The sequence below is a fragment of the Ctenopharyngodon idella genome, chromosome 6 (assembly GCF_019924925.1).
Source record: "Ctenopharyngodon idella isolate HZGC_01 chromosome 6, HZGC01, whole genome shotgun sequence".
Taxonomy (NCBI): Eukaryota; Metazoa; Chordata; class Actinopteri; order Cypriniformes; family Xenocyprididae; genus Ctenopharyngodon; species Ctenopharyngodon idella.
Window position 1 is genome coordinate 21,557,012 of NC_067225.1, and position 18,504 is coordinate 21,575,515.

Sequence of the window (18,504 nt, forward strand, 5' to 3'; positions counted from 1 at the left end):
AAACGTATTTTGTGGCAAAAACCATGACAATAATTTGTTGTTTTCATCCTATTGTTTACTATATTTATTAGCTTGGTCGGTGTCGTTGTGGGTTTTGGTTCTTTTGCGGTTGTAGGCTGTAAGGACCTATTGAAATAACTGAAAACATTTGGCGACGTGATATGGAACTGTAATGCAGTCAAGACCTGCTAGAACTACTTTAGCTGTGCGTTTCCCTGAAAATAATTGCACACCTTAGAACGTTGGTCAATTAATCAGATTCGAGCATTCAGCAGCCCCGTAGTATAATTAAGTAATAATAAGATAATAGGTATTTTATATAAACATTGCACATGGAGCAATTCACACAAAGCCGTGCTATTTAGATCTGGTTCGTGTTGAAGTGCGGTTAACAAGTTATTTATTTTTATTATGTTCTGTCTAAAGGATTGTAGTTTGTCTGGTAAAACATGAGCTTATTGATGCAATACAATCAATCTGCTGTTTTATTTTAATCGTTACTCCTGGTCAGAGACTTCTGTAAATATTTAGTTTATATGTAGTCACGTTTCAACTAAGTTTTATGGTGCAAAATATTTAGCAGTGTGTCTAGTTGTAACTTATGCACATGGTGATATGAAAATAAAAAAATGTTTTTGTAGGTATATGAAAAAATGAAAATATTATTTTGTCACCTATAAAATATTCAGGGCAATTTTTTTCCCAAAAGTATAATCCCACTAAATTAACATGCAAAATTGACAGACATAATCATATTGTATCGCCAGTTCTCCACTGTTTCCCACTCCTAACACATAAAATTAAGGATTCTGTGGCAGTGACTTTCCTTGGTGTTTTCTGGATGTGCTGGTTGGCATTTGATGTTTGGTTCTGTGTGTGTGTGTTTGAAAGCCATTTTCTCTTTGTGGTTTCAGACTGCCTTGTCTAGGTCCTCTCACATCTGCACTCTTTGTAGTTCATTGGCTGCATGTGAACTGACCAATATTACATTCAACCAGCTGTCTTTACGTAGTACCACATGGGGTGGTGTTTTCCCTCCCCCATTTCCCATATTTCTGCTACTGTACTGTTTCAATAGATTCCCTTGACACTTGTATCTTGTTCTCTTTCTCTCTTACACACGCTCACGTGTAGGGATATGACTGGTCTCAGCATGCAATAGACCTTTACAATGCTTTTCACCTTTCACAGTTTGTGTGTGCTACATAAGTATAGGTTACTAAACAAGTGGAGTCTCAAACAGTGCTGTGATAATACAGGCAGTAAATCTTACAGAACCAGGTAAACTGTAGTGGGAGGAAATGTACTAGTGTGTGAATTGTACATTGTTGTGTGTATGTTTGTCTGTTGTCTTTCTCTGTGTGCAAATTGAGAAGAATGGACAGCCATACAGCCCATACTAGCATAGTATTTTCAGACTTAATATAAAGCTTATATAGACTTATGTAAAGTTCTGACTTAACAGCCAAAGTTTTTTATATTGCAGACAAAATCATCACAAATATATTCCAAATGTTCAGTACGTTGCCTTCATGCCAGTGTTGTGCTTAAAGTTAGAAGATTTCATCTGTTACAAAAGAGACTGAAACAGACAAGTAAAGAAAGAAATAGAACCCTCCAGAAAAAGGTGACACACTGAGGCACCTCTCTTCACAGACTCCATTTACGATTATGAACTGTCCATGTTTATAGTCCCTGCTCAAGATGGCACTGTGATTGCCTGATCCTATAATAGGTGGGCTCTCTTATCTCAAACGAGTACTCAGAACCTCATAAACTACAGCCAGTCAATCACAGTACCTTTTCAAACAGCATGCTACAGTCTTCTGATCTGGTATAACTGATTTATTTCTTCCAGCTGCTTAGACTATTGAATTTGACATCAAAATTAACAAGCATTAGACCAGTAAAGAGCGACTAAAACCTTATAAATGACTTCCGCTCCAAAAAAACTGTTAAAGTGTTAACCACCTTCAGTCTTCGTTGTGTTACCTCAAAGTAAGCAAATAAAACAATAAAGTGCATAGCTCATAGTGTTTAAATAGCTCTTTAGACCATTTGAAGAGATTGAATGACAATTTCCCATCTGCTCCATTGCTTTTTAAAATTGCGTTGGTAATTCGTGAGTTATCAGGAAACTAAAGGTGTCAAGCGTGTTTAGACTGCAATCTAACGTTCTCTGTGAAGTCTTGGAAGAAATGGTTTGTGAAAATTGAAGGACGCTGACCTTGCGCTGCAGTTGTGTCCTGTGCAGTGCTTGCAGCGGACACAAAGAGGTCACCTACCACTAACCATCACAGATCAGCAGTCCGTCAGTAATCAGTGTGGTCTCTCGAGCATGGGACCTTGGGAATGTCATGGCTTTGCCTGCTTGCGCAGTAAACTCACACACACACATCTCTTGCTTGCTTCTACACACTAATACGCAGGGGAACTTCCTGGAATCGAGTGTGTATTAAACCGTCAGCAGGGAAATAGAGAAAAATAACATTTGCACAGTGATAGGCCTGATGTGTATATATGTGATGCGTGATGATAGTTTTATGTCAGAGCGTGTGCGCTCTTTGTTTGCACAGCCCTTGTGTTTTTTTTTTTTTTGTTTTTTTGAGCTCACAAATCATGGGAATGTACATTCAGTCTTTGATTATGTATGTGTGCCTAGTGTGAGTATCTGCATAATGAAGTATTTGCTGCTTGTAATACATACCATCTTTTAATCAGCACATCTCATGAGTGGGTGCTTAAAGATGCATGTCTGCATTGGCAGTCCTGCAGGAAAATTAGTAAAGCATCACTTGAGCTCCACCCCCCCATGTCACACATCAGCTTCCTTCCACCCTCCAAGTCAGCAACATCTGGCAGTTTTGCTGCTGTGGATAATTTTAAGCATATTACAGTGAGGCAATGTATATTGACTAGAAGCAATTGCCTTGAAGTGTGGTATTTCTGTGTGTCTAATGCAGTGGTGTAGAGTATTTGAGTAAATGTAATTAGTTACTGTTCTGATATTTTTGGCTGTACATTTTTGAACAAGTAAATGTACTTTTTACTCCAATACATTTTGTGATGAGTAATGCAATTCCACTACATTTTGCATAGCACCTAACTTTTTCTGCAGCCGTTTGTTTCTGCTATAAAGAAGTGATATCGCCATCTAAGGGCATTTAACATACTATATCTTGTGCGTTTTGCCTTTACTCACCTAAAAATTGTCAGTAAGGCTACTTTATGTGAATGTGAGTGCATTAGCAGGTAGTTGCTGAATCGCAGGTGTTTGATTTAGCAGATGAGGTCATGACTGCAGCCGGTGATGAGGCCGAAACCAGCACACCCAGTGCAAGCAGACTTTGACTATTTAATTTTACCTAACATTGTTTTATTTATCCGCTATATTGACAAGACCTTTTTGAAGGATATTGGTTTACTTACGACCTTTTTGTGGACTTTAGCTTAACTGAGACTTGAGAGTTTGTAGACGTTTAAGAAGCTGTTGTGTTGACCTTGATTTATTGCAATATTGAGGGTTCAGTTTTATTTTGATTTTAGAAAATAAACCAATTTCTCATCTTAGAAATCAATTGTTTCTTATTTTCACTGGCATGTCTCTTAGGTATCGAGACTAGCGCATTTTCGAACCTACATTCAGTACGAGTAAAAAAAAAAGTAGAAGTATTGTTAAAATCTTTTACTCAAGTTGTATTGGAATTTGTGACTTGTAACTTGTAAGTGACATTTTCACTGTAAGGTATCTGTATTTTTTGGTTGTGGGATAAAGAATATTTTCTACATTTAAAAATATATAATATAATTATATCATTTGGTTTAACTTGATGAAATTATGAAAATTCTTGCTATTGTACAGTACTTCTCAAAGTAATAATAAAATACAGTTTATTAAAACGTGTTTTTTTTTTTAATGAATGTCACACTTTTTCATGCATGTTTTAATGTAAACAGTAAGCACTTTTTTTTTCAAATGAAAGGAATTGTTAAAATTTTATACACTCGTTTTAATACCACCATTTTTAAATAAAATTTGTTTTAAATAATAAAACACAGAATCCAGAATAAAAGTCATAAGGCACTATTATTGTGAACATTTTAATAAATAATTAAATTGTTAAAGTTTTATGAATCTAATTGTTTAGACATCCTTTAATTAAATCTTTAAAACAGAATCCAGAAAATGTTTTTATATATACATATAATTATTGGTTATTGGTGTCAGCCAAAATTTCCATAGTATTTTGTGGAGTCAACCTACGACTGGCTTACTTTAACACTGAACAAAATTACACACCTCACCTTCAAAAAAATTAATATTATGTTCAGCTTGAAAGGAATGAAGGGTGTGAGAAGGTCAAGCTTTGTCCTTGAGATAAGGCTAGTGAAGGATCTTTGGTAATTAAGTGCTGCTCATGGCTCACTAACCACCTCTCTCTGTAGTCTTCAGAGGTGTTCAACCCATAACATAGTGGCTCTGGTTCCAGAGGAAGATAAGGGGCTGGGGAACATGGCCCCTATGATGTGTGAGTTGGTAAATCTCTAGGCTTGTTTCAGTGTAAGGTAGCTTGTCTGTCGAGATAGGGGAGACTTAGATGAAATCCTCTTGTCCTGATGGGAGGCAAGGACCTGGGATTTGATCACCGTTGCAGAGAAGAATTTCACAGAATATCTCTTTCTTTCTGATCTGTTGCAACTCAGTGACTGTTGGGCAATTTTCTGCTCTCTTTTGGTTGGTTTCTTGATTTTTGCCTTTTATCTGTTTGACTTTTTAAGGGTCTCTATATTTTTTTTTTTAATCAGTGTTATTTTAGTATTACTTATATACTATTATGGTATTTATTAATATATTGAATTAGCTTTTATTTTTACATTTTCAGTTTCCATGTTAATTTTAATTTTAGTAATTTTGTTATGTGCTTTAGCATTTTTGTTTTAGTTTTTTAATATTTCTATTTAGCTTTAATTCTTAGTTTTAGAAATTTTAGTACTTCATATAATATTTATAGATTTTTTTCATCTCTTTTTCAATTAATTTTTTTTTAGTTAAACAACAAAGCTGTTTTATATTAGATTTTTATGGGTGAATGTACACTATTTGACTTTTTTATAGATTTGTTATAAAAAAGTCTACTGTGGTAAAAATCCATCTGCTCAGTTTATTTTTCCCATAAATCTGAAACAGTGTCTCAAAATGAGCTGTTCAGGAATGTACTCCAATGTGATGTCACATTGGAACAGGCCCCGCCCACAACTGGTGACAGAATCTGTCCTAGTAGCTTAGCTCCTCCCCTGAGTGAGCTGTACACAGTCCGCCATATTTCTCATCACCAGAATATCTAACAGCAGCATTCAAGTAAGAAATGTATTCTTATTAAAGCTACTACAGTTATTCAGTCAAGAGCAGTGAGTGATTTTCTGTTTTTCTTTTGTTTTTTGATTTATATTAAAGGGGACATCGGATGCAAAATTCACTTTTGCATGGTGTTTGGACATAAATGTGTGTTGGCAGTGTGTCTACACAACCACCCTATAATGATAAAAATCCAAACAGTGCTTTTTTTTTTTTTTTTATATATAAATCCCCACAAATCATAAGCACTTTGTCAGATCAAGCCGTTCACAGATTCTTGGCAAAGTGACGTAAATTTGCACAGGCCCCTCCCACGACTGTTGACGAACATTGACGTTTTAGCATAGACCCGCCCTGAGTGAGCTGTAAACAGACAGTCCGCCATTGTTTGGATGCCGCGCAGGTATAGACAAGAATGTCTCCAAAGTAACTGAGGCATTTTGTTATTGGATATAAGAATGAACATAGCAGTCGTCCTTTACTCTCGACATCTGAGCCGCTGAAGACGCAGTGGATTAATTTTGTTTTTGAAGGAAATGCGCCCCCGGATCTACCTATATGTGGTTATGTCTGCGCTAAAAAGTTATGTTTTGCTAAAAAGTTCCTGAAGGATGTTATAGATTTTTTTTATGAATCTTTGCAAATCGCCTTTCCTAATAATGTGCTAGTTAGCAAGTTCCACGACAAATGCGGCTAAAGTTAAAGGCCAGTTCACACCGCACAGATAAATGCCAACAAACACGTCTGTTGGAATTTGTTGGATCAGGACGCAGCCTCCGAAATGAGACGCAGCTAGTGTGATACCCCTGTCACATCTGTTGCCGTTGGTCAGAGTTTGTTTTCACCCGACCGAACATGTTTAATCAGCGTTTGTTGGGTCGGGGAATGTCTGAGCAGTGTGATATGATTATCCAACAAACGACAACAAACTCTGACATAATCTGACCTGGCCACGAACCGTTGCCATGACGATGAGCAAGTCCCTTGCAAAGACTGCTGCTTGATCGCGCCGGCGCCTCACGTACACGCAAAAAAGCACTGCAAATGTGACATCGCAGCTTGTTCATTATCAAAATAATACAGTCGAACAAACATGTCGTCATTTCTATTTAGAACCTTCTCACTGTAATTCATAACTGCACATTTATAATGAACAATGCATTAAGGCGATTGTCTTATTACAAACTGTGTACATTTTATGTAAGGATAACATGGTAACACTACAATAAGGTTTATAAAGGTGTTAGTTAATAACTAACAAGTAATTTTCAAATGTATTTTAATCGTTTTTGAGCATTTACAACTGCATAAATAAGAATGGTGAGTTCAATGCAATACCTGCCAAATAGTGTTTACTGCCTGCTCACGGAAGATAGGGGTGGGGTGAACAGTAGCTCATTATCATTTAAAGGGACATGCACTGAAACAGCTTGCTGTGAACAGAGCTGTTTTTGACAAGGTAAAAAGGGTGTTTTTTTTACACAACCGTTCAGAAATTTTAATCAAAGTATGTTATAGACTTTTCATGAAGACCCTAAAGAATCATACTAACTTGTTGAAAATTGGCATCCGATGTCCCCTTTAACAGCATATACATCAGTAGAAACTGTATATTATGTGGCTGTCACTTTAATAAACTATAATCTAATATACATGTGATTTCTTTCCCTGCTGTTTACGTTCACAGATATAACCGACTGTGTTTATGTTAACATCGTGTGTTTTAGACATAACCTTGTGTTTATTTGACAGTTTAAAAACGATAAGACGTGTAAGAGAACTTAGTTTAATACACGCGGGACGCCTGACAGCTAGCCTTCTGTGCGTGTACTTTGGATGTGTGCGCTCAGAAAACCATATATCAGAAATTTAAAGTGATATTGCTTTAAAATACATGCAAATAATAAACTTTTATGATGATGAAGAAGTCATGTGAGCATGACCACAATAGAGATAATAATCAAAAGAAATAGGCAAGAGCTGTAAAGGCACAGCACTATTCTGGATAGGGGCGGGCAGCAGCAGCTCATTTGCATTTAAAGATACATGCAAATGGGCATTTACAACATGGTTTAATAAAGGATTTTTTGGGTATTTTGAGCTGAAATTTCACAGACACATTCTGGGTACCTGTGAAACTTATACTACATCTTGTAAAAAGGGGCATAATTGGTCCCCTTTAAATAAATGTTAACATTTGAAAAGTCAATGTACTGTAATTGACCATATTTATGTTGTTAATGCCCTTTCTATTGTGCACAGTTGATTTGGTGCACATTTTTCACACTTTTATCGGGATGAAATAACTTGCTCAGCCTCTGAAACAACTTTCATCTCTCATTTTTATCTGATAACACAAATACCTCTTATTTTTCTTAGTTTGGCTCCATTCTGTATGTAACCTCACTTTCTGTGGTCGAGTTTGTTGCCCATAGTTTATGGGCATGTAGTGAGTATGATGATCCAGCTGATCGATTTACTGTAGGTATATTGATTGCAATGAAAAAATGGAACTAATATTTGGCATACAAGAATAGTACATCCACCCAGACCAGGCACTGCAAGTGTTCAATTGATGCACATGATAAAAGCCGAACGTGTGTTAAATCACTGTGTCCTCTCTGACTGATAAAGCTCTTATTGGTCTCCCTCCCAGAGAGCTGACATCATCAATCGCTCTCCCTTCAGGCTCTTTTACCCCTGCAACAAATTGAATGGACTTAAAGCAAAGCACTCTTTATCCTGACACATACACAAAAGAAAGTAAGGGTTCATAAATTCACAGTGATGTGTACCTGGGCCTTTGTAATTGCTCCCGATGGATCTGTGTGTTCAATTCATTCAAACTCTCTTCCCAATTAAACTATAAACGCGACAAGAAGAAATGACAGAGACGCATGGTGCACTTAGCCTCATCATGCTTGCTGTTTGTTGTTTGAATCTAAAGCATGAGTCTTTTACTGCTCAAGATTTTCTTTATTTCTGAACCAGAGCAGTTGTTATCAAGTCAGAGTCTACCATTGTTTATCAAGTGATCCAATTTTGTCTCTGCATCTCCTACAGACTAGATTTATAGTGTGGTGGTTTGTTTCATTGTTGTTGAAAAAAAAATCATTCCACCTTCCACTTAAGCTTGACATGTGAAAAAGCAGGTACATCCGAACTGACCTTTGACTTCAAAGAGACTCTGGTTTGCACCAAAACCATTTTTGTAAATGTATATTCCCTGTACTTATCTTCTTCTCTCTTTTTTTAACAGCAAAAAAGACATGTGCTACGACAGACTTTGCATGTAAGAATGGGCAGTGTGTCCCGGCTCGATGGAGGTGTGACGGAGAACCAGAGTGTCCAGACGGTTCGGATGAAGCAGACTCCACCTGCAGTGAGTACAGTGAGTGTATGAGTTTTTGTGCTTTTTTTTGTGTATTTTTATTTTGTTGATTCTGGGAATTTTTATCTGAATATAAGAATATAAACCTATAGGGGAATTTCATTTGAAAGTGAATATCAAAATACCTAATTTCAGTGCCATAGAAAAAAAAAATGCTATTAATGAGCAAAATATTTTATTTAAATGTTAAAGTTAGAGTACTGATCAAATGTTTGAGGTCAGTATGATTTTATTTATAATATATATTATACATATACTTTTATTCAGCAAGGGTGTATTAAATTTATCAAAAATGACAGTAAAAAAAAATGTCAAATGCTGTTCATTTAAACTTTGTATTTGTCAAAGAAAATTTATTTTTAAACAAAAATATTAAGCAGCACAATGGTTTTCAGCATTGATAATAATAATAATAATAATAATAATAATAATAATAATTATATATATAAAAAAAATTGAGAATAAAATCAGCTTATTAGAATGATTTTTGAAGGATCATGTGACACTAAAGCCATGGAGTAATAGTTGCTGAAATGTAACTTTTTTTTTTTTTTCTTCTTTCAAAAACGTTAAAAAACATTGCTACACCAAACTTTTATACAGTATTGTAAATATAAATATTAACTAATCAATTAGAGCAATGTTATGTAAGCTTAAATTATTTCTTCATTTAGCAAGCAGTATTTCAAGGTTTTCAATGTAATTATTCAAGTAAATAGTCAGTGATTAAAAACAAACAAATAAATAAATAAAGAGCAGCGAGTTGTTTTCTCTTTTTTTTTTTTTTTTTTTTCCCTCTATATTGGTGTTTGATTAATTTTAAATAACATAATGGGTAGCAGTGGGTCTATTAGGATGCAGTGCACAGATCTGATATTTTGACTTTATTTTGAATCCGAATGTTATCTTGATGAAATAAAAGGAAAATTCAGCCTTATAGCAGTGTTTGTCGTGTTTGTTGGCAAATAGTTCTTCTGCATGCATTATTGCTCATTTATTTTAAAATGGGTTGTTTTAATAACATAATTTGGAATTCACCCTATAGGTTTCTACTTTCAAAGGAGGTGTGAATACTCAGATTACTGCATATATCCTTATATTTAGACAGTCTTCTTTGTTGTTGTAAACCTATTTGTCATGCACATAAACCAAAATAATGCTTGTGGAGTTTTGACCCTTTTTTTTGCATGCATCCAGTTCTTTTTAGTTTGTTTTTCTACCAAGGATTGCCTGTGGCTGTTTGGCAGTCTCAATAATTGTTATTTTAAGCTGTGGACTGAGCCTTTCTCTCTGGCCATGTGATGTGATTTTGCCGTTGGCTGAATTAGACTCCAGCTGCTAATTGGCAGCAGTAATGCTCACTCCCCTCAGCATACTCACTCACTTGTGTACTAGTAATTGTTATTGTCCACTCAGATCACAAGCAAATCACATTTTTACACATATTCCTTGTGCTCTGATTCAGTTGTTACTTCATTACTGAGTCAGGAACAGTTTCTGTCTCGCTTTTCTTTCTTTCCTGAAATCCAAAGGAAAGTGGAGCTTCCAGTTCAATGACCGCAAGATCAGATCGAAAACTCGATCTACTGTGATTTGGCTATGTTTTTTCTTCTGGCTACAGTATCCTGGAGAGGAAGGGAGGAGGGAGACCTGACTATGTTTGGAAATGTATACTACCGTGCTATATAGTATGCTCACTCTGCATTTTCTGTATGTGTAGAATATCCAAATGACTTACTGCATTGCTAAAATGTTCAGTATGCAACAGTGCAATATGTGCTCAATACTGTATCTCCCAATCCAATGAATTTACCTCAAACTTCCCTTGTGAATTTTATAATCATCTTTTTATGTTTTTTTTTTTTTTTTTCTCAGATTGCCAATACCTATCTTTTTTTTTTTTGTTTTAGTTTTATTTATTTTATTTTTTTTACACAAAATGGAATTAAAAATAGTAAATAATAGTTTTATTTCAAAGATGATCATGTATGCACAATATATAAATATAAAGAGTTTTTTTTTTTTTTGATTGATATTAGATATTTGATTCATTCTAATTTCCCCAGTTGTTTACATTTATATTACCTTGCCATCATTTCACACTCACTTTAAAGTTAATCTTAAAGAAGTAGTTCACTTTAAAATGAAAATTACCCCAAGCTTAACTGAACTCACCCTCAAGCCGTCCTAGATATGACTTTCTTCTTTCTAATGAACACAGTCGGAGTTATAATAAATATCCTGACGCATCTAAGTTTTATAATGGCAGAAGGCCTTTATTAACCCCCCGGAGCCATGTGGAGTACGTTTATGATGGATGGATGCACTTTCTTAGGCTTCATACTCGGTCCTGTTCACTGCCATTATAAAGCTTGGATGTGTCAGGATATTTATTATAACTCCGATTGTGTTCATCAGAAAGAAGACAGTCATATCTAGGATGGCTTGAGGGTGAGTAAATCTTGGGGTAATTTTCATTTTAAAATGAACTAATCTTTAAAACACTATAAATTAAATATCTGTTAAATTTAAAATGAATATCCACTGTACTTTATAATGTGATGTCTAAATTCACCTACACTTTAAATGAAAAAAAAAAAAAAAAAACTGATTTTAGTTTTTAATATTTTAATTTATTTATATTATTATAAAATTTTAATATCAGACATTTATTAGTTGTTGACCACAGCATGAAAATATTTATCAGCTTTTCGGTATTGGCCAGAATCAGAGCATCCCCAAAATAAAAAGATATCACACTTTTTTTTTTTTTTTTTTTTTTTTTGCATTTTGTCCCAGCATTCTTCATTATTTGGTTACATCCTTCTGCCTCTCTACTTCAGTATGTTAATATTCTGGATGTCTGTAAAAATGAAGTGGAATGATAATGACAACTGTGCAAGAAAGGGATGCAGGTTGTGCTAGTTTCAAAGCTCCCACCCACAGAGACCATCACCATATGATGGACAGGTGTGAAATTCTGTGTTCTGTGACATTGTCTCAAGTATGATGCGGATTCCACCAACAAATTATTTGTTGCAGAAACTATTTCTGCTTGATTTGCTTGTTAATGTCCATCCAAATCAGCTTACATGAATGTCTAAATGCTAATCAAATGCATTGAGGCAAAGGAACTCATATGGCTTTGAGACATACACACAAATACATAGATGTATTCCCACTAGTCCAAGGTCAAAACTTGCAGCTGTATCCAGACACATTTCCCGATATCCCTTGTTTGTGTTAGATTGCTTTTCACAATTGCTCTTAGCATTGTTCGTTGGCCTCTACAGAGGTGCTCCTATCAGAGCAAAGTCACACGGAGTCACATGGATCATAGTTCTTCACAGCTTCTTTACACAAACCCTTCTTTGTGCCTCGAATAGGCCTAGATTCCCCAACAGTAGCCTCCCTTTGGTAATGCAGAGTATAAGTACTGTCATGGCACTACAGCAAACTATCATGTTGTGCTCAACCTGGTAATATTAAGTGAGTAATATTGAAAAATGACCCGGGCTCTGTGGTTTCTCAGTATGGGATATCTTGATCAATGGGAACAGCGGGGCAATCATTATAGTTGCATTAAAAAGTAATAAACAGGAGCGTGTGGACATGACTCAGGTGCTTGTACAAAACCGAATTTGGGATCATATGCTGGCATGATTATGAAAAATGAGATGGGTACCTTGCCTTGATTGGGTGGTAATTAATCAGCTTGATGAAGGTGTATTCCAAATGCACATTTACAGGTGTGTGTGTGTGTGTGTGTGTGTGTGTGTGTGTGTGTGTGTGTGTGTGTGTGTGTGTGTGAGTGAGTGAGTGAGTGAGTGAGTGAGTGAGTGAGTGAGTGAGTGAGTGAGTGAGTGAGTGAGTGAGTGAGTGAGTGAGTGAGTGAGTGAGTGAGAAATTTGGGGTTGGATGAAGGGTCATTTCTTGGCCTCTCCAGCTGTTGTGGGACAGATTTGTATTTACTGTAGGATCTCTGGTCAAACGGTTTGCCTTTTATTGTTAAACCTTCTTTATACAGATCTTGACAAGAAACTGTTATTGTGAATTATAAGGAGCTTAATTTGTGGTGCTTGTTAACGCAACAGGTTTAAATGTTTTTAATTTTTTAAAATCCTTTTCGATGCTACAAGTGAACTTAGGCATCACAACATTATGGTAATAAATGTATGGTAAAAAAAAAAAAATGTTTTTGAAAGAAGTCTTTTATGCTCACCAAGGCTTCATTTATATGATCAAATACAGTAAAAACAGTAATATTGTAAATTATGGTTTAAAATGTTAAAATAAATTAAAAAAAATTCCTGTGATAAAGCTGAATTTTCAGCAGTCTTTACTCCAGTCTTCAGTGTCACATGATCCTTCAGAAATCATTCTGTGATGGTTTGGTGCTCAAGAAACATTTTATATTTTATTACAGTTAAAGACAGTTGTACTGCTTAGTGCTTAATATTTTTGTGGAAACTGTGATATGTTTTTCAGGGTTCTTTGATGAATAGACAATTCAAAATTCATTCATTTGGAATAATTTATTAAAAATTTTATTTATTTATTTTTAAATAAACAAACCACATAGCAATGCCCTTTCAACCACCCAGAGTACCCAAGTAACCACATAGCAACATGTTAAGAAAATGCTGAAAATGTAGTTGTATTTCTTGATATGCTTTAAAAAAGATTGGATATTCAAACAAGTTACATTTCACATTCTGTACTGGAGCTTAGCATTTGAGTGCTGCACACCTATCAGCGTTGATTGTGCAAGGGTGGTTTGCCTACAGTGGTTCAGGCTGCAGGGTTGCCGAATGACTAAAGAAACGTTATCAGCAAGATGGTAGAAAACTGTACATTTCTTGTCTACTACCACCCACTGCTACTTATACCAACGACGGAAATAAGCACAGTTATAATAGCAAAATATGTGGGAGGGCGTTGTTATAGTGTGAAGATATTGTATTGCAATGGGTAGGACTTCAAAGTTAAAACTGGATCAAAACTAGTTAGCACATCATTTGTAATGAAAGAGTTTAATGACAATATCTGGATAGGGTTACACTTGAAATAGTTACGAAATAGATGTATGAGATGATAAAAACATATACCATTAATCGTACCCAGCATATATGTAAAATGTTACCTGAGGGATAGAAAGAGAGAGAGAAAGTGTAGAGGGAAAGAGTCAAAGAAAAGAGGAGAGTGCCCCAAGAAAGAGAAGAGCTAGAGCAAAGAAGAGGCAGAGCAACAGTTACAATCTACTTTTATCCCTTCCTTGACCATCTGACTGAAACCCAAATGTGAGACATTCAAACTGACCAATCAGAAGATTAAAACTTCCCCTACTGTACTAAAGGTGTGACAATTCATAGACCCCCGATGTACACACATTTTGGCCTATAGGCTTTGATCACTATCAGCACCTTTGTGCCTTCCAAATTGCCCTTGTAGCAAGAGGGAGGGGGTTAAAAAGCAAACTTCTTTGTTAATTTTAAAAGTATCTTTGGATATTTTCAATTGTACAATTGAATCCAGAGAAACAAAGACGGACTGCCTTAGGCAATGATATTGGAGTGTAATTGGCTTCCAGTTGAGCAAATAAAAATATATCTCTAAACCATCCTTCTTTTCCAAAAAACTCACAAGTATAGAAAACCTTCAACATGCTTGCGAGAACTCTGTTTCTGTCACAATCTTCTCAATCAAGGTCAGACAATGGCAATATTTTTTTAGTTGCACTCAAAGATGTAATCATGTGTCGCGGTGAATGTGATGTAACCTTCTCTCCTCCATCAGTCTCACATTCTGTGTTGACTAATTTGCAATTAACTTCTCACCTTTATGTTGCTATCTGAAAAGTGTCCATCTCTAGGACTGATTTCAAATGAACAAGAACATGAGTCTGATTGGATTAATTCTTCCTTAGAAATTGGTTAGTGTTTTTTTTTTTTTCTTTTTTCCTCCCCCAAATACTGTTGGATTTAAACTGAGGAAAATGAGGTAGATGTTGCATCAGGTGCTTTTGTAATAAAACAAAACTGAGACTGAAATGCATTGTGTGCAGAGAAACTACAAAAGACTATGTTTGCATGTAAGCTTCTAAATGTAATACAGTAGGAAATCCCTAAACATACATATACTGTACATAATGTACACATCTTTTGCTTCAGCATATTTGTGAATAAAATCAGCAATTGCTGCATCAGCCAACCGTTAATTAAATGTTTTAAACGTTTTAACGGTCATCAGCATCATAAATCTTGCAACAATTTTTATATTTTTATTTTTTAAAAAATGTATGTATATTTATAATACTATACTTAGAATTATATTACCTTTGCATCAAATTACGAAAAAACTAGTTAACGCTGCTGTGAGGGTGTTTCTAATACAGTGGCTATGGGAGTGACAGTACAGTTGACATCTTTCTCTCTTCTGACTGCCATTATCAATCTCTCTCTATTTTTTTAATCTTTTTAAAAGTTGTGAAAACAAAGTTGTGAGTTTTTCTTTTGCTATTTAACAAATGGTAAAAAATATATTTAATGTATTCTCTCATTCACCGCTATGGGATTTTACCCAACTATGACAACTTCAGCTTCTGAGAAACTCGGAAATGTGAAAAGGGTCTATTTGGATTTAATTGGATGACTCTGTTTAAATTTAACTTAACTTAGAAAAGTATAAACTCCGGCATGCAATTTTCTTACACGGCCACCTAACAAATGCAAAATTAGGACAGTAGTTTTCACAACATTTGTTATTGTACATGGGATGTTATATTACATGGGATTTTACTCGTTCTTGATGATTGAATTGGTTTAATCACTGACCTTCTGAGTTCCTTTCCTTTAGCTTTTTAGATTAGCTTAATAAATGTAACAGCAAATTTCACATTATGAATTAAAGTCACTTGACTTTGTAAGCTAAAACACAACAATTTTGCCAGTAAAGCCTTGAACAGACATTACAGTGGATTTAAAAGAATAGTTTTATTTCAATATGTCTGACTTATGCATTAGCAAATTCTTCAGTGTGTTTTTTATACTGAGAATGAATTCACTTTTTATGTGTTATTTAATTTGTTATGCGTAAAAATGTCTTTGTGGTTTTGTCAGTTTCATTGACTCTCAGTGTTGCTTTTTTATTGACAAGTTTAGCCAGAAGACAAAGGCCTGGGCCTTTTATAACCTTGCACAGGAGTTTTCCTACATAATTATTTTAAATATTATGGAGGGATCCAGTCAGATGCACCGGATGGGTTCAATTTCATGCTTCAGGCAGTGGTTCCCTGAAGTAATTTCCCATGTGGCCACACTCCAGGAGCACTGCTGCAGCCCAAGAACAAGCCCTAGTTTCCCGGCCACGCGCTCCATTCCCGGCTGCCAGAGCACAGGCATCAGCACAGCCCGATTGCTTCTTAGCCATGCGGTTTGTGCTGCCGTTTTAATTTAGCGCCCATCAGTGCTGATTTTTCTCACTATCAGACTGAGCTCAAGCACCACGAATCAACTGCTGACTACAATAGGTGAAGCTGTTGAGCCAAGTTTTTTTTTTTTTTTTTTTTTTTTTAATTATTTGTTTAATTATTTATTGATAGTGTAGCGAGGACAGGAAACAGTTGGTAGGAAAGATGAGGATGGGATCAGAAAGCACAGGCCAGAATCAGCACATATGTATGTAAATTATATATGTAGGCATATATTAAAAAAAAAAGTTTTATAAGTATAGTTTTATAACTCTATAATTATATATACATTTTTATATATACATTTTTAGTGATTTAGTTTTTTTTTTTTTTTTTTTTTAGTATGACTTTATTGGACTGACCAAATTTAGGTAAATGTGAATGTGTGGTTACTGCCATTTTAGGTTAACAACTTTTTTTTTAATTATTATTATTCACAATATTTTTTATTATTATTCACATTATTTATTAACTTAATTTTCAAAGATACAAATTATGTAATTTTTTGGAAGCTGAATTCAAAACCCACTTGACTCAGAAGTGTGCCAATTTGAATAGTATATTATAGAGGAATAAACCAATTCAGCAAGAAATTTAGAAATACACTTTGTCTAAAACAAAGACACAATTACATATTAGAATAGCTCTTCAAACTCTCTTATATCTTATAATTAACTAATCAGCATTGCTTTTGTTTGTTTTCCCAGACTGTCAGACTAATTAGTGTTGAACTAAACCTATCAAAGACTGAGGCGTCTCATGAGAGCGGGTCATGTCAAAGTGATATTAACTGGCTGTGAAGCTCTCTGGGACTTTAAAGTGGGCTGCTCACACTGTGCAAGGGACTTTTTGGATTGGGTCAAGAAGCTTTATTCCCTGCAGGCACATTTAATTGGCCAAAGGCATGGAAACATGGATATTGGGGGTCTGTACTTAATTGCATGGTCAGTGTGACAGGCTTGAACGTGTTTGTAGGTTTAAATGTTCTTTGTATGTGTGTATCTTGTAGGGAAAGATCATAAATAATTAAACATGTCACATTTACAAGTTTACAAAAGCCAACAGAGGTCATAAGGAACAAGAAGCTGTCGACTTCCCTTGTGATCTCAAGAGAATAAACATCTTCCGTGTTTGCCTGTTGGAGGACACCAATCACTCCTGGATTGATCAACATTATGGATGGATAACATGTTTAATTGTGTCCCACTGGACATGATCTACAGAAAAAGATCAGTCTTAGCCATCTGCCTAAGTAAAAATGCTCTCTGAACATCCTTTGTGTGATTCCATCAATTTCATTTTTACTCGTAATTAGTGACCCTTGATCTCACCAGTTCCCTATTGATCCTCCATCAGTGCTTTCAGCCTAGGTCCAGATCACCATTTCAAGTCTCTTTAGGTCTTAATGACCGTATTGCACAGGGTTTCCATTGAATCAGCACTATGGTGTGGTGTCAGTATGATGTATGTGGCTGGATTTGGAAATCTCTTTGAAAATCTTTGTAGGAAATAGATTGGTGTAGAGCATGATACGCAATGATTTTATAATCTGAAAACATTTCATATTTTATAAAACTAGGCAGTCTGGAATAATGATGTTGCTGTTTAATTATGATGTAAGATTGCTGTTGGATGAATAATCTGACTCTTTGGATCCCAAATGAGTTGTTGCATTAGAGTATTTTTCTATGGGATCAAATACCATTATGTTCCCATATGAACTGCATCACATTTATACATAATGGCACAAAATTACATTGTGAACTCTTGTAATGAACATAATTCACTCATTGTACAGAACAAGATTTAAAAATGGGAAAACTGTTACCTTAAAATGCAAAAAGTAACAATCACGATCTTTGCACAGATCTGTGATACTTTTGCGTCTTTTTAAAAAAAAAAAAAATAAAACTTGATGCTAGTCGCTATTCACTGCCATATGGATGAGTGCGAGTGAGACATTTTTTTTTTAAAAATTCTCCTTTTGTGGTCCAAAAAAGAAAGAAAGAAAGAAGCATACAGCAAGCATTAAAACAGCACCAAAATTATGACTTAATTTTCATTTATAAAACGGTTAGTTCCTGTCCTTGATTCTGATTGGTCAATAGCTGTGTTTTATTCACGATAAAACACGGCTATGACCGCTTCACCCAACGGTTCTGTGTATCACTACACAACACCCTTAGCAACCACTCTTAGCAACGTAAACTGTTTGTCCTCAATTGATATTGTTCATTGAAGCTTACAGTATTATGTAGAATAGAGTATTGTGAAAAAGTGAGCGAGTTT

The 18,504-nt window shown here is 35.2% G+C and overlaps 1 protein-coding gene across 8 annotated transcripts in view; it reads left to right on the top strand.

The window, feature by feature from the left end:
- The window catches only part of lrp8 (low density lipoprotein receptor-related protein 8, apolipoprotein e receptor), a 158,676-nt gene that overhangs the window by 65,929 nt on the left and 74,243 nt on the right, over positions 1 to 18,504 (top strand). For 5 of the 8 annotated variants that reach the window (XM_051896597.1, XM_051896601.1, XM_051896599.1 and 2 more), the window contains one exon: positions 8,616 to 8,747. In XM_051896597.1, the coding sequence (XP_051752557.1) occupies positions 8,616 to 8,747 (132 nt within the window). The remainder of the gene's footprint in view (positions 1 to 8,615; positions 8,748 to 18,504) is intronic. The other 3 variants (XM_051896605.1, XM_051896598.1, XM_051896602.1) reach the window with 1 other exon arrangement.